The sequence below is a fragment of the Genypterus blacodes genome, unplaced genomic scaffold (genome assembly GCF_046128005.1).
Source record: "Genypterus blacodes isolate CSIRO-AG114 ecotype Tasmania unplaced genomic scaffold, CSIRO-AGI_Gbla_v1 ptg000064l_1, whole genome shotgun sequence".
NCBI classification, from domain to species: Eukaryota; Metazoa; Chordata; class Actinopteri; order Ophidiiformes; family Ophidiidae; genus Genypterus; species Genypterus blacodes.
In genome coordinates, this window is record NW_027466876.1 from 195295 (window position 1) to 212500 (window position 17206).

Below are 17206 nucleotides of genomic sequence, written 5' to 3' on the forward strand. Positions count from 1 at the left end.
GGGCTCTTTACCTCCACCATCATCCCTGTAATGTTCCATCTGTAAAACCAAACAAAAGTCAAATTTAAAGATACGGTTGAAGGAACTCTGTTCTTTTCTCGGAACAGATCCACGCATGACATCACAGGGTGCACTGTTTTTGACCATCATGCCACATTACCCAGGCAGAAAGACCAACGTCTGCCCAGCACCACACCAGGACAGACCATCAAAACTCATCTGACCTCTGACCTTAGCCTTGAGCGACCCAAGAGAAAAGGAGAAAAGAGTTGGACGTGGCGTTGCCTGGTAACAGCGTTTGTGTGGCATGGCTCAGGATGGTAGAGTGGTTGTCTAGGGACTGGAAGGTTCCTGATATGATACCAGGCTCCTCCCTCCTCCTGTCAAAGTGCTGTTGAGCAAGACACTGAACTGGTCACTGCCATCAGAGGCTGAAAGTGAGGTCATTCTTAAGTGCTTTGTACTTTAAGTAGAATCCATATACTGATCAAGACTTTATGATAGTCAAGTGTGAGAATTTCTATTTTTTCCAGATTTCCTTTATGGTCCCTCTCCCTTTACTTGAAAATGTCTGTAATTGTTATAGAACTTTTTATTTATTCCTTAGAAAATCAATCATTCAATACAATTAACAAGCCATTACTCAATTTAGCAATATTTTTTTTTCTCAATTTTTCCCATTTCTGGAACATTCCAAAGATCGTTTTTCTTGTTTTTTACATTTTTTCCCCACTTTTTTTTTTCTGCCAATCATATATCTCTACCATATAGATATTTCTGACTTATAGAAAGTTACATTTGAAAAAAAAAAAGATGAAAGTACAAAATAAATAAATCTTATTCAGATCAAAGTCCTGATTAATCCCAAATCTTCTTCTGTTTTGTGAAGACGGAACACGGTGTGACACCCCAGAGTCCCTCCATGTCCTCCCGGGCTCGGGGTTGGACAGAGAGTCTCGTCCCCCCCTCGCCGCCGGAGCCGGAGCCGGAGCTGCTCCCCGCCCTCCTCCGTGACGAGCAGAGGAAAACCGAGCGGCAACCCGAAGACGCGCGGCACAACCCGGGCAGCAGCGTCAGAGGAACTGGGGTGGTGGTGGGTGGAACGCGACCACCGGAGCCTGACCCGAATACACACACTCACACACACACTCACACACCCACACTCACACACACTCACAGGGCTTCATTCATGGGAAACAGCTTTGACGCAAGCAAGAGGCTCGGCTGTAGCTCATTAAGCACTGATTGCGGCGAACAACCATCAAGTTTAGCGGGAGTGGAGTGACTCGCTCCCCCGGCACAGCGTGGACCAATGATGGCGCTACTGGTTCACCTGAAGACGGTCGCCTGCCTCCGGGGGAAAGGTGACAGGATGGCCAAAGTTACGTTCAGAGGTAAGGTTGTGTTCCGTAGCCGGTGTTTGTTTGTTAAATCGTTTGTTACACGGTTTTAAATCTGCGGTCCTGACTGCGTTACAAAAAGTTTGTGGACCCTCGTGATGGACGCGTGTTTCTCTGTAGTGTTGCACTGCGTTTATTTGTAATCCAGTAAAGCAAAGTGGATCATCTGTGTCCATCTAATCCGACTTTATATCTGTAGTGATAACTGCGTGATAACTGCGTGATCAACAGCTGCACAGTGGGATTAAGCGGGTCTAAACAATGTGCTTGCACGGTTATGGGATTATTGGAGCTGTTTCATCGTCACAACGTTCAATAACACGAAGGTGAAAGATCGCTAATGACGACACACATACACCCACACACACACGGACGCCACGCGCCCCTGTGACATGAAAGTGATCGATCGCTTTTACAGTGATTTTTGTCATTATTCTCCTGATACAGTAAGGTCAAAAGGCCGCTAATGTCACGATTGACTGAGAAACCGATGTGAACGAGTGAGTGTGTGTGGGTGTGTGTGAGAGGTTTTATAGCCCCCTGGAGATCAACACCAGAACCCGTCCTCTGTGCTCTTTGTGGCTGTTTGTGTGAGTTTGTGTGTGTGTGTGTGTGTGTGTGTGTGTGAGAGAGAGAGATGCGGGGGGTGTTTGGATTTCAGCACCTTGGATAGCGATCATACTCCGACAGCTTAACCCTGCATCCTGTCAGAGAGAGTGTGTGTGTGTGTGTGTGTGTGTGTGTGTGTGTGTGTGTGTGTGTGTGTGTGTGTGTGTGTGTGTGTGTGTGTGTGTGTGTGTGTGTGTGTGTGTGTGTGTGTGTGTGTGTGTGTGTGTGTGTGTGCGTGCACGCCCATCAACTCCACGATTTGCAGTGAATTCACCAGGGTCTTGGTATTACATGTCCAATACCTCTCAAACTCACGGATTACAATCAACTCCTCCTCTCCCCCATGGGCTTGCTGTGTGTGTCTGTGTGTGTATGTGTATTGGTGTTAGTTGAAAATAGTTCATGACACTTATATCATGCACTATAAATGATAATGTGAGAGTTTATTAACAAGACAAAGGGCCAACATGAGCACTGTCGGCTTTCTCTCCGGTGCAGAACAGTGATAAGTCTGAAGCTGATGTCATCTGAGGGTTTTTTAATTAAATCTTGAGCAGATTTCTCATTTCCAAACTCACTAAATTTCCAACTGAAGAGCTTTAGGGTTGAGTGGTCAGGGAATTCTTCATCTTCATCTTAATAGCTCTCATATTGAGCCTCAAATGAAATCAATGCGTTGATTTATGGCTTTGAGCTTCGGAAATATTGTTTGATCCTGCGTTGTGCGCTTAGCGGCGTGCGTGTGGAATGTTTTCCCACATGTGAAGGCGGCCCTTACATAACGGCTGCCCACCAGGCTCTCCACGGGCGATATGAGTGGGGGGAGGGGCATCCTGGTGGAGCCCTTCCTCTCTAGACAGGAAGTTGTTTGAGTAGGTCGCACTCAGGAAACTGTGGAAAGCCTGTAGAGAAAGACTAAATGTTTATCAGCGAATGTGATAATAGATGACGAGGACACATTGACTTGAAATAGACACATCACCAGACTCTGACGCTGTTTACCGTCTGTAGGACAGAAAGAAGAGAAGGAGCTGAGAATGGACGATTGGATGCAGGCTTTCTTTTTGAGAAAAGATTAAAGCAAAAGGCATAAAGTAAAGTTACCATTAACCCTCTAAAGTCAGTGAAATTCTTCCAATTTTGAAAATACAAATAATTCAGAAAAATCCTTCGACAAATATCACCTTCTATAGTATGTTCTAGAAAATATTAAAATGCCTCAAACAAATCTTGACAATTCAATTACAAAGAAGTCATTTTCCTATCAGATCAATGAACCTCTTCCTAATGAATCCTGTTCTGCTGGAATGGACGTTTACTGTACCTTTGGGTAAGAGCCATTGATCCGAGGAGAACACTATACCTGTCTTATAAATGAGTTTGGGGAGAAGGAATGGACGTGCAGAATGGAAGAAGCATGACGAGTTGCTCACCTGCAGGCAGGAGGGTTTGATTCATGTCAGATTGGATGATGAATGCCGGGTGAGTTATCTTCCTGTTTATTCAGATTTGCAGTTCATAGGTTCTAGTGTATTCTATAGGTTATAGAAGAAGTTATGACTTGTTTGGGACTTCAAATTCAAACAGTAGGACTTGTGACTTCCCGTCTCACTTGGGACTTGAATGTTCCGACTTGAGCTTAACTTGTGTGCTACTCCACTCGGTTTCTGTGTACAGTAGACGTGGGTTGTTCCGATTGTGAGATATTGGGACTAAATAGTGGCTCTGGTTGGACATGTCTCATCTAGGACCATCATTGTTTGGACTGACGACCAACGACTTCATCACTGTTCTCTCACGGCGGTTAAGGTTGGCCTCTCCCAGCCCGCAACAGCACAATCTGCAGGAACCTTTAGTTTCCTTTACCCCTCAGTTTAAATGGAAGTATTGGCCTGACAATAATGTTTCTATTTCAGATAATGTGGGAGGGATGTTGTTTGAGTGCCAGTTATCGTCTAAATTTAATACTGTAGGGTTACTGAGTGGTTGGAGTGGAGAAATAGGTCTCTGGGGCTTATTCACCATTCCACCAAGTGTTTTATGTAGCCTAGCACTGGACTATTGAGGGTTGCTGCCCACCTTACAAACCCAAATCTCCACCCCTGGAGAGTTTCGCTGAGTTTCAAACACCATCATCACCTGTTGAACCATTATGAAATGTGGAAACTCTTTGGAACGGATCGATCTTTGGTGTGCAGGGGCAAAGCAAAGAGGCGGATTTTACACCAGTGAGGCTGTGAGAAGCATGATACTGTCTCTGACGTTTCTGAGGTCAGCGGCTGTCTGAAAGAGAAGATCACATCACCGCAAGAAAGAAAGAAAGAAGTGGGATCCTTCAAGTACCCAGACAGAATCTGTTAATTCCTATTCAAAGTCATTATTAATGACTGGAGCAGTAAATACCCCTTTGTGTGTACATATGTGTGTGTGTGTGTGTGTGCGCATCGCTTGCCCGCGTACAACCAGGCAGACAAAGCCTCAGACACACAAAACAAACAGATCTCACAAAGCAAAATGCACACAATAGGTCGTCACCATTCATGAGCGTCACAAAGCAGCCAGCTGAGCTACAGCACACAGGAGTGTATCAGCTCCGTCTCAACGCATAGAACCCTGAACACACACCACACCAACACACCATTAATGTCAAATACATAGGGTGGAATCAGTACATTGTGTTTGTCCTCTCTTTCTCTCTCCGTCTCTCTCTCTCTCTCTCTCTCTCTCTCTCTCTCTCTCTCTCTCTTTCTCTCTCCGTCTCTCTCTCTCTCTCTCTCTCTCTGCTGTTGCTTTAAGATTTTAGGTTTTTTGATATTGGGACCATTTATTTGTCTGCGCCTCCTGTCGGCCTGTCTCATTTGTGTATTTCTCTGCAAATGAAGTCATCTTTTACTCCTTTAACCAACCGTTAATATAACAAATGAAAATAAGATTTGGCACAGAGAAACCATTTAAAGGGGACAAATTATACAATTTATACAAAAGTTTCGTCTTTCAGTGGACTTTTTTGATACCCCTTGGGTTTAGAGAGAAAGAGAGAGTGAGGGAGAAAGGGAGAGATAGAGAGAGAAACACACACAGAGAGGCACAGCATCAACAACAACAACAACAATAGCACCAGCGTAAATGTCACTAATAACATTAATACAAATAGCAGGACAGGGTCTTTATCTCTGCAGGAAGCCGTCAGGAGGTGATGAATTCTGCCTCTAATCGTTCTAATTGCATCATCAAACGGAGCTCATAAAGGCGTTACTAGTGAGAGCTATGGGGATGCATGGGTCAATAGTGTTATGGCTCTGTGACAGCCTGGCCAAAGTGCTGAGAAGGAACCGTGGGTTGTTTTTGTTCTCTTCTACTAAAGATGAGTAACGGGTAGCTCAGGGAGAAGATTCCGGACTTGGTTCAACGCCTAGAGAGCATGTCGAAGTGTCATGGGGCTAGACAATGTCCCCTAACTGCTACTGGTGTGAAGCTTTGGCGCCGTTGCATGGTTGTGTGCTTTGGATTAAAGTGCTGTATAATTCCAGTTCATTTACCAATTAATTATTTCAAGTCCTTGCCGACTCACTGAACCATTTTAACCTTTAACATATCTGTTCCCTTTCAGGTTTGTCCTTCTACAGTCGTGTAGCAGAGAGCTGTGAGGAGGTGGCTCACTTTAATGAGGTCAGTAATATTTATCCCCTGCGGCTTACAAAAGTACATCCTCATAACTCTTAATAACCAATTAACTTGAACCTTAATGGAAAGTGCAATCTCCTCGCCTCCTGCAGATAACAATAAAATGTACTCGGAGATTTGGGGGGGTTTATATTAATGACTAGGTGGGGAGGCTCTAATAAGCACTCGCACACACTGCACTTAAAGGGTTAGTTTTAATTTAAATCTGTTCTCAAGTTTAAGTGATCACAAGCTTTAAAAGTAGAGGAGCACTCATGAATGTACAAACCTCCGCCAAGGTCCAAGAGTCCTCCAGTTGGGACTCTGTCATAAGGGTGGACATGTCATCAGGTTGATTGATGTTTAAGTTGCACATATCCGCATATAGGTACAAACAAATGGAAACACAAACCAACCAACACAGGCAAAAACACAACATTTCAGATTTTCAGTGGAATGTAAATGTAAATGTTTTGTTGTGAGATGGAAATGACGCATGCTTCACCGCTGTGTTGATAATGACTCATCAAATCCTTTGAATAGATCAATCCAAATGAGGTTTGCATCATTTCTACAGCTCTGCACAGGGAATTAAGGCCAAATCATCATTAAGAACAAAGCACATTACCGGTTCTCTTCCTCAGAGTGGGACAGTGCCGTTGCTATTAAACAGCGGGATTTAAAGGGGTTTGCTGGGATCCCTTTAGTATTTTATATCTTATTACATTTTCACATTAGGTTGTATGGACATGCTAGATCGGTCTGCAGCTGCATCTTTGGCACCAACCTATAAAGGTCTGACTCTGAAACCAGCACATGGACTAAGTCTGGATATGTTTTGTGATACTGAGCTCAGTCAGTCAGTTCATGTTTAGATTTCAAGATTTGTACATTAAAAAGTCTTTTCCTCGCAAGAAACGAGGCAAACGTTTCACAATTTTAAGGATTACGCAGGACAAAATCTCTCTTCCTGTCAAACCCTGGAGGAGATTTTCCTGAAAAAGTAATGATTTCATTCCCTGGAGAGTGGAGCATTAAAATGGCCACAGAATATCAGGTCCTGTCACCCCATTATTGGTGTTCATAGTTAATGGACCCTAACCTACCAAGTGTCTTCTAATGGCTCTGTCCTGTTCACTGATGGCCTAACAGGGCCTGAGAGGGCGACAGGGGAAGAGGCGTCCAGTCATGCGTGGTTAAACCAGACGCTTCACACCCGGATACTGTGAGAAACGTCAGCCGGAACTTTATGCAATTGGAAAAGAAAGTATATAAAGTCAAGTTTGTAAAAATCCCATATTTTGAGTGAAAACAAAAGGTTGAAAACGTTTTCCTCTCTATCTTTTTGCTGTGAGCGGTATGGGATATTGGGAAATGATCCCGGGATCCCTGCAGCCGCTTGTCAGTCTGGAAACCGAACGTTATGAGGGATTCATGGAAAGAGTCACGGCAGGGCAAACGAGACGAGCGAGGAGGTTTGATGGACGAGGGGGAGAAAGCAAGAGAGAAGGAAAGCAAAGGAGACATAACAGAGGGAGGGAAGTGGAACAACGAAGCCGGGAATTAAAACACAGCAAAAGGCAGAAACTGAGGGACGGCCGGCTTATAGCTTCTAGAGAAAATGGAGCAAAACAGTTTGCTTTGATGGGCTCACAGGCTGCTTCCTGCACTGATAACCAGGCTTTTGTTTTCAGTCTAATCAGGAAAATGGTTAAATGGCTCTACATTAAAACACACACACACACACACACACACACACACACACACACACACACACACACACACACACACACACACACACACACACACACACACACACACACACACACACACACACACACACACACACTAAGGCATTCTATAAGCTTGTGAACCTTCACGGATATATAAAAGAAGCGATACAGAACATCAGAAGTTACCGGCTAGCTGCTATTCTTTGTGTATGTGGATGTAAAGTATAGTGGTTGTTAAGTGGCTGCTAGTGTGCTTATCTGTGGTGTTTTGGTTGTAGTGTAGTGTGTTTGGGGTGTGGGTGTGCAGGAGGAATGAAACACTTGCACTTGCAGAGTTTAATAGCTTGGGTGAGGTTGTGTAGGGTGGTCGCTTGGTCGCTTGCTTTGCTGCCTTATGTGGTCGACGAGTTTCAAGCCTGTAAAGACCCCCATCTGCTTTAAACAACAGTAAGATCTGGGTCTGATTCAGGAGTTTTTCTAATGCCAGACTGCTCCTCAGCACTGCTTTCCAGTAGCTGGTACAGACCAAAGGGGCAGAGGATGACGTGTGATATCTTGTGACATCTTCACCCAGTGTTCTCCCGCCGCTCCTGGTCCTCCGCCTTAACGCTCGGGAGCTCGTTAACATCATTCACCATCAATAAAATATCCAGTCTTCCTTTAGGATGACGAGCTCTTCCAGTCTGGCTGAGGCTGTGTTGTGTGCGTGTGTGCGTGTGTGTATGCAGTGCCGGTGCCCATGCATATACAGTACATAGTGTTTTCCTATCAAATCCATCACCACACATCCTACTCATCTGTCATCTTCATCTTCATTCTGCATGATTTCCATGGCTCAGTGAGCTCAAGTCCAGCCCGGGAGCACAGAGATGAGCCTGGTGTTACATGGACTCGCAGAATGCCTTTGAACTCGTATGAGAATCTGTATTCATTATTCATTCGATGTTGGGAGTCGGCTTTTAGCTGCGGCTTCACCCCCACTCGTCAGACATAACTGGGGCAACGGAAGGAAAGACGGGCACATACTGTATGCAGCCAGGGGGGCTGAGTGGGTCTGGGTCTGCAGTGAGTTACCTCTGTAAGCGTGTGTGTGTGTGTGTGTGTGTGTGCTGGATGTGTGTTCAAAGTTCCGATGCTGTTTATGAATGTGTTTCTGTTCAGTTTACAGACAAAATCAATTTAACAGATGCATTTATATTCTTCCTCTAAAATGCGAAGCCTAAGATGTACTTGTAATACTCAACTTTATTTATCCAGTGCCAAATCATACAGTACTTTACATTCAGAGCCTTTAAAGAAGCCCAACATTCCCCCATGAGCAAGCAGGGGAAAAACTCCCCCCTCCACCTCAGGCAGAACCGGGCTCTAGGTGGGCGGCCATCTGCCGTGTGTGGCAGCGCAGGCGTTTAGGAGTCAGGTCAATGCCAAGTTCAATAAAAAGGTAAACTACAACCTTACAAACCCTGCCATACAGCAAACACAACAACTTTGATGGAATGCAGGTATTACATTGCATATTTCATTTAATCACATTCTTCAGCAAGATTGCAATAATGTGGTACATTCTGTCACTGAATGATGCAGAAAGAACTTCTCCTTGACCGGTTGAGAGAGTGTAAGAGAGAGAGAAAGAGAGAGAGAGATGCACATGTACTGAGATGTCTGTACACGTGCTTCTGCATTCTGGACCAACTGGAGAGTCTTTAGAGATTTATTAGGGCAGCCTGATAATAATGAATTACAACAATCCAGCCTAGAAGTAACAAATGCATACACAAGCCAACATTTGTCTTATAAAAATTGTTAATCACAAGTCTGTAAACAGCAATTGAAACCTTGAAACTTTGTCTAAGGGGGGCTCGATCAAAAGTGATATTGGAATCAATCGTTTTTGTATTCATTAAATGTTTTGGTGATTCTTAGTTCGTATGATTTGTTTTTGTAATCAAATAGATATTTAAATTCTCCCTCACAATTTGTTCTCCCTCAATGAAGGAAACAGCAGGAGCAGTCGCCCCTGAACCAGAACCCGGGTTGGTTAATGAATAAATCCAGCAGTAAAATTTCTTTATGAACTTCTCCAGTTTGGAAGTTTCTGGACTGCTGGAGGAGGAGGAGGAGGAGGAGGAGGAGTGCTTTCTCCTCTCTGAGTACAATAAATAAATAATGATCTGTGCAGGATCTTTTTTGTTGCAGTGAAACAGAAAAGTCTCTTCTGCCCAAATCAGCACAATTTAATCTACAACATGAAGATCTTGTAGAAACTCATTGAAAGCAGGTTTATTGTAACCATAAACATTTGGCTTGTGTATGCAGGTTGTCTGTACAGGTATAGGTTGTGATTGTTGTGTCAGACTTGAGCTTTGCCAGCCCTTTGAGGCCATTCATGGACTGTAAAACACAAACACTGGCTTAACACTTACTCATTAGTCTCATACACGACGATTGCAACTAACCAGGGGTATGAACAGCTATGATAAAACAATCAACCAAGCGGAAACAACACAAACCATAAAATGTCCCGTTTGCGTCTTCCACTTTCCTACCTGCTGTTCATTTAATGGGAACAATTATTGGGAACATAAGTATCAAACTATAAAAAGGAGGGGGACTCACACACAACACTATACGTTCGCTTCAAAGCCCCTTTTTTCTTTAGGCGACGCTGTTTTTTTCCCCCCACTTTGTTTCTGTGTGCGCTTGGAAGATAAATCCACAGTATTCCCTCCAGGAATGGCAGAACCCAATTTAGTCTCTCTGTGCTTCTGTGTTTGTGCTTGTGTGCTCATGTGCAGCAGCATGAAACTGCTCTGCATGTACAGTCGCTCCCTCCCAGCACTGGCGTGTGCCTCAGGAAAGTTCAACCACAAGAGGAAAAAGAAATAAAGAGAAGCTGAAGTAATCCTGGGGAAAAAGTCCCGTAACCACAGAACGATCATCAGGTTAAGAAACATTTGTTCTGAGATTATAAGGAAACCAACACAAACAGAAGCCAACTTGGACTGAATCAATAGATTTCTCGTTAAGTTTGTATTTAGCCGTTTTCTCACCTGATGGAGAAACAACTTAATTACCTGACACGATTTCTGGCCTGAAGTCGTCTACACAGAAAACACATTAAGCCAAACAGATTTATTTCCACAGTCCATCTAAGAGGAGTTAAGTCACAACAGACTATTGGCCTGAACTAATGACAAACATTTGTATAGGTCAGTGCATTTATTGAACATATTCTTTAACTATTCACAGTCCTGTCTGGTAGAAGTACATTAATCAGTCCCGAATTATTCTAAAATTAGGATTTGGCCCAGTCGTTCCGGCCGTTTTCCGGTGTTTTGTGCGTGAGCCACTATTGTTTAAAAAAGAAGGGGAAACATCCGTCTCAGCAGAAGTGTTTTTAATTGTGGAGTGAGAATCCCAACAGCGAACTGTCTGTTTGTCCTGACTTTGGCGGTGTGGAATAATGCTCTTGACAAGTGCATTGTTCATTATCTCCGCACCATCTGCTCTTCCTCAGCAGAAACTGGGGATCTAATTACATTTATATTAGGGTCCATCTTTAAACTCAATGTGACGCCACTGAATTAACAGAGTAAAGTTTCTCATACCTGTCTGCACACTGCCATTCAGTTTCCAAAGAGGAAGAGGAGCTTACATTACAAACAAATGCTGTCTGCTCTTGTATGGAAGAAATACTGAAGGGAAGATGTGGAGGTTTGATTCCCTTACAGCAATACAGCGATCAGATGTGACGATAAGTGACAGCAGGCAATAATCTGTGGGCCCAGGATATATAATCTGACACCTTCATTATCTGGAAATTAATTCAGAATGGCGCCTGTAATCAACAAGAGGGACAGGGATGTATATCTGTGTGTGTGTGTGTGTGTGTAAAGGCATCGGAGTGTGAAGAAATTGACATGAGAGCAACAGAGCAGATGGATTGGAAAAAAGTACAGCGAGATGGTGGTGGTGTGTGTGTGTGTGTGTGTGTGTGTGTGTGTGTGTGTGTGTGTGTGTGTGTGTGTGTGTGTGTGTGTGTGTGTGTGTGTGTGTGTGTGTGAGAGAGAGAGACATACAGACAGGGAGACACAGAATTTCTGATAAGCTATGTCTGCTGTGAAATTCAATCTTGTCCAGTCACACACACACACAGTCGCTGTCCAGTGCGTCTGTCATGTTGAAATATATGGAAATATACATACATCCTGTTAATGTCCATGTGGAAATGGCATCCAGCAACCAAAACAAAATTCACTCAGTGTGAGGAGCGTAGAAAACAAAATGAAGCCGTCTGCCATACTAATTGGTTTGTATTCAATCACACAGAGTACTTGTGTTGCTGTGGGATAAAGAAACAGAGGCCTGGCAGATTCTCTTATCTTCTCCACATGTGGATACTGAGTGTGTTCAGTCTGGGTCCACTCCATCCATTAACTTAACTTCGTCACAATAATGAGCCCTGTGCGTTATCTGTTATCACAAGCCTTCACTTTGGTCTCACATACTCTTCCTTGTTCCTTCCTCCACATTTTAGAGACATTCAGTAGTTCTGAGCTATTTCCACAATTTAGACGGCTACAATCAGCCTCACACAAAAGCAGACGAGCCAGTGCCGGGCTCCCAGTGTGTCTTTAGAACGGGATATGACATGACCCGGGACGTCACAAGGAAAAGATCAGATGGATGAAAGAGATTTCTGAATTTTCACATTTTCAGGAGTAGTTTTAAATGATTTAATACTGTTTCAGGCATCACAGCTCAAATAAAGAGATGAATATCACCTAAACTAGACTCTTATGTTCACATATAAACCTACAACGTTAAATCATCGTGTTATTAAAGAGCCAGACTCAGTGGAAGGAGAAATAACCAGTTTAATTAGAGGCAGCTGAATAATAAAAAAAGAAATATCGGGATATGTAGGCCAGTGAAGCTCCTGCATTTATAATTTACTTTTGCAGAGGTGGACTCTCAAAATAGAAAATCTAGAGGGTTTAGAGTGAAAATCCTTCCCTCTGACTCTACCATACACCATAATCAGAAATGTCTGAATGCAGTCTCGGTGTACGCTGCCTCTCTCAGCAGCATATATCTCTTTCATCCTTTAAGATCACAGCAAAGCCTCCAGAAACCAAACACATAACAAAACAGTGATGCCCGTAAGACGCACAAAACAAACCTGCACGGAGGGAACGACCTAACCTCTCAATGAACACTCTGAGTGAGAAGGCAAGAGTAGATTATTCATTATTAATCACAGAGGTGTTTCTTTCTTTTGTATCCATGGCAACAGCCATAAAATAAAAAGGCATCTGCAGCACAACCGGTGACCCGGTCATCCCTCAGAGATCACAGCAGTAACGTCTCCTCCTCAGCTGAACACTTAGCTCATCAAATGAAGCCACTGTGACCTCAAGGTGACTGCTTGGCTTTAATCATACCTTTCACTTTTAATGAGGGCCCCCTCATCCCGACAATTGGACTGTGTGTCATACAGCTTACCCTGGAGGGCATCTGGGAACAGTGATATGACACCCTCAGAGGGGTTTTACATCCTTTTTTCCAAAAGTAACAGTGACTGTATCACAGTTTTTGTGAGACAGTTCAGTGAGACAGTTCAGTGATCCGCGGCAGGCTGAATTTTTTGTAGTAGTTTTCCTGCAGTGGTTGTGTGTCAGTGTGTGAGCCTCGGTGAATCCCTGACAGCTTCCAGTTGGAGCCGTGAAGTGCTGCTGACGGTCCAAAGTGTGATGAATGTGAATAGCCATTTGTATCCTTATTCACCTTCACACATACTGTATGAAAATGAGTGAAACTTGAAACTTAAGTAAAGATACCGTTCAAGCCAATTTCCTTGTAATAACTTAAGCCAACAGCAAAACTAAGAACTCAACGATACTAACAGGATATGAACGGTCGTCCTTAAAGTCCAGCTGTCTGCATTCTCATGGTCAGCTCCTTCTCAATTTGGCCTCAAGCAACTGAATCAATCAAGAAAAGGAGAGAAACAAGTGAGTCCTCATGGTTGCAGCAGTAAGTTGTATTTGATTTTGCCAGGACGTGTCTCCCCAAAACTGTAATTCTTATCATTTGTTGTCAACATTCGCAGAACAATTTTCCTTCCAACTAAAGGGCCACATCACATAAATAGTTTAATAAGTGTTTATAAATCCGGCCTCACAAGTCGACGTGATTCATAGAAGTGCCTGCATGCATTTGCACCTTTTATCTAATGTTTGAATGATGACATCAAGCTGCCCAGGGATGGAAAATGAACGTGGCGGGAACATTTTCTCAGCAGCATAGCCGTGACATTTTGGTATGGTGCGGGTAAATTAAATATGACATGAGTGTGTAGGTCTGCTAAAAACAATACTTTCTGATACATATGAACTGATGCATTGTGGGATTCATCGTGTGCAAACCTGGCTTCATCATCCAGTTTTCTTAAAATCAGTAAAGAAAGATGATAAATTGCTTAGATAAAGTCACAGCATTTTCAAACCTACATGATTTAGTGAATCAAACTCGTGTACGTGAGCCTTTTTGGTACAAATCATCTGGGTAGGTCTGACTACAACAGCAACAAAACTTGTGACGGAAGTTCCTGGTCCAGTTAATCCGGAGTGCTGTGAGCATGCAAATGAGTTCTGAACTAACTATCTATTGATCTACTGATGGATGTTGAGCCAGAGAGAACTAGGTGTGTGTAGTCCATGCCCAGCAAACTCCACCTTTTGATGAGACGTAGCAAATCTACTGATGCTGTGAAAAGGTTGTTACATAAGTTTACGTAACGCATCTTTATATTTCACGATGAAGGTCAGAAAGTTGCTGTTTGTGTTCTCAGTGTGTTCTTTCTGTCTTGCCTGATTTTACACTTGTATGTACACTCAACCTTTCCACGTGTCCACCTGACTGGATTCTATGCTCTCACTTTATTCACTGTGTGGTGTTCAAACCACAGTAAGAGCTTTCCTCCGTCGTGGTGACTGGGACAAACATTAGCTAGCATTAGCGGTCAACACTCGGAGACTATATATCTCCTGCGTGTGTTACGTCAAAGCTTAGCAGTGTTAGAAAACATGCAAGAGAGTGAGCACAGGAGGAGCAGGGAGATGGATGGATAGATAAATACATAAAGATTAAATAATAGATTAACTTAATCCTAAACACAAATCCCTAAAACATCTTCACAACAAAAAGAATCTTTGATTGATTACAGAACAATTTTTTCATTTTATTTTTTTCATTTTTGGGAAATCCTGAAATTAAGTTTTGAAAAACAAACAAACTGTTAAAACATTGACTTGACTCAAGAATAATACTTCCATATATTATATTCTGTTTTTTTATGGAGCAAATCAACTGCATACTCACTGAAAAATAAGATAACTAAATTTTAGACATCTCCAGCAGGTTCATATGCAGTGGATATGGAGGCTCTGCAGTCTCACTTGCCCAGATTGATCGGCAGCAAACAGAGTTATCCATGGAACATTAACCCCATGCTGCTCTCTCTCTCTCTCGCGCTCTCTCGCTCTCTCTCTCTCCCTCTCTCCCTTTCTCCTGAGATGTGGCTTGCTCTGATCATAGCCAGTAACCTTCATTGTGGGGGTCTGCAGAGGCTGAATGCCACCAGTGAAACGACCACGTGGCAGTGTGTGGTCACGCCTGGCTGAGAGGGAAGAGAAGCCACAGCTTGCAGGGCCTCGGGGGCAGAGAGTAACGCTTTTACGGAACATAAACACTCTAAAGGGCTCCTAAAAATAATGCAAATGTTGAGTTACGTATGTAGTCACAATTATATCACGTTTCTTGAAACAATCAATCGAGTCGCACCAAACCACCAGCTGACCTTTAAGAGATAATTTGATAGGTAGGTTGAAGGTACCGTCTCTTAACTCAAATAAGCTGTGGCCCTCAACACCAGGTTTGAGAAACACTCGTGACCCTTCTCATTTAGACGAATATTCATCATCTAGAGTGATCACCAGTGCCCCACCCCCCCCAGCCACTGCCTTTGGTGGGTTGGACTGCTTTCTCTTGAGAGTAATGTTGCTGGACATTTCCTTCCCAGTGAGTTGGGCTGCATTGGTTCCTAGATAAGAAAAAAACAACAAATCTTAAGACTTTCTTGTTTTTGCAGTACATACTCCGTGTCACGTACACACACACACACACACCTTAAGGGCAGTCTATCAGTATAGATTACATTAGCAGGTGGGAACACCAGGGCTCAGTAATGGGAAACACCTGATGGATGGCTTGTCTGACAGCCTGCTGTGTTTTCCTGAATGAGTGGCTGATATCAGCAGGGGCTGGATGAGTTTTAAATCACCAGCTCAACCTCCACTCCACTCCGCTGTCTCATAAGCTGCTTTTTATGGCACTGGAAGTGGTTTCAGCCTCTAGCCTTCGGAAAATCATTGTGATCTTTATCTTGCTAATTTGAGCTTCAACAACGGGGCTAAGCAGATTATAAAAAATGTATATAATCATTGGTCAATATAAGAGAACTTGACCTTTAAGCCCTCCTTCCTGATGAGTTCAGGCTGGCTAAACCTTATCCTGTAGGGCAAGAACAGAAGTCTGAGTGACCTTCTCTGCGGGGTCTAGGTGAGGTCCTTCATGAGGGCCATGGTCATGTTGACCTCAGAGCCACTGGTGTGCAGAGAGGTCGTACTTCAATGTGAAGTCCAGAAGAATGTGTTTTATCCACATTAAGTAGCAGGTTGGACGTCATCTTAATCACTGATGATGCAGTTTAAATTGGTGTCATCTGCATACTTGATGATGCGATTGAAGGCTCTCTCAGTGGATCAGTTGGATTCAGTAATGTGAGGACTTTGGCAGTTGCTTTGTAGAGTACCAGTGCACAGTTTCACAATATCAAAGCTGTTCTCTGTGTTAAAACATCCAACATCCACTTGTGCAATGAGGTTTCAGGAACTAACATTCATACATCATCAGCTCTAAACTACCAAACCTGTCATCTGGGTAATGAATTCAACTTCCCAGCCTGTACAGATTTTTACATTTGTACTTCCCTATTTTTGATTCGACATCCAGTCCCATTGAGAGCCAGACTACATCTATATGCAGATTCCATTCTATTCGCTAAATGCCACGTGTTTGTGTATTTACACCCTTCATTGACTTGCATTTTTGGACGAAATCAAACCGTGTCTTGTTTCTTGCAGACTTTTCGATGGCCCATCGCCAGCAAGCTGGATGGAAACGAGATGCTGGAGATCCAAGTGTACAATTACAGCAAAGTCTTCTCAAACAGGTAAGATGACACACAAAACCACATTTACCACAGCCGACTGATGTTTAATAAACTGTATTTTAGTTTCTGCCTTGAGCCAATCCAGACTGACATGTTCTTCAGCTAAACACACTTCAGAGTACACGCCTGTATTCCCTCAGAGCTTGTTCCAAATCGACTCAATGGTGCAAAACTGCAAACCACAGGAAGCTCATCAAACTATTACTCTACTACTGTTTTGCAGTCTCATGTTGCTTTCTTCTCCATTCTACTATGATCGTATGCAAATGTATAACACAATGTAATATATGCTGTCTATGTATTCCGCACACGTTAGCATTGGGCATGAACTTTGACCTTGCCCTGTGCCAAGCGTGATCCAAATCTGACACAGTTTGTTATTGCTGTGATGGCCAGACACACCAAACAAACATCAGTGATCCCAGTTCAGCTTGTAGAGAAGGGGACACATGCAGATTGTGGCCTTTTGAAGTCACAGGCAGACGTGAGGGATTGATAAAGTGTAA

The 17206-nt window shown here is 43.3% G+C and overlaps 1 protein-coding gene across 1 annotated transcript in view; it reads left to right on the top strand.

Moving 5' to 3' along the window:
• Positions 1 to 1072: 1072 nt before the first annotated feature.
• The window catches only part of otofa (otoferlin a), a 61543-nt gene continuing 45409 nt past the window's right edge, over positions 1073 to 17206 (top strand). The window contains exons 1-3 of the mRNA XM_076155129.1: positions 1073 to 1394; positions 5620 to 5678; positions 16612 to 16700. Of these exons, the coding sequence (XP_076011244.1) occupies positions 1313 to 1394; positions 5620 to 5678; positions 16612 to 16700 (230 nt within the window). The 5' untranslated portion in view covers positions 1073 to 1312. The remainder of the gene's footprint in view (positions 1395 to 5619; positions 5679 to 16611; positions 16701 to 17206) is intronic.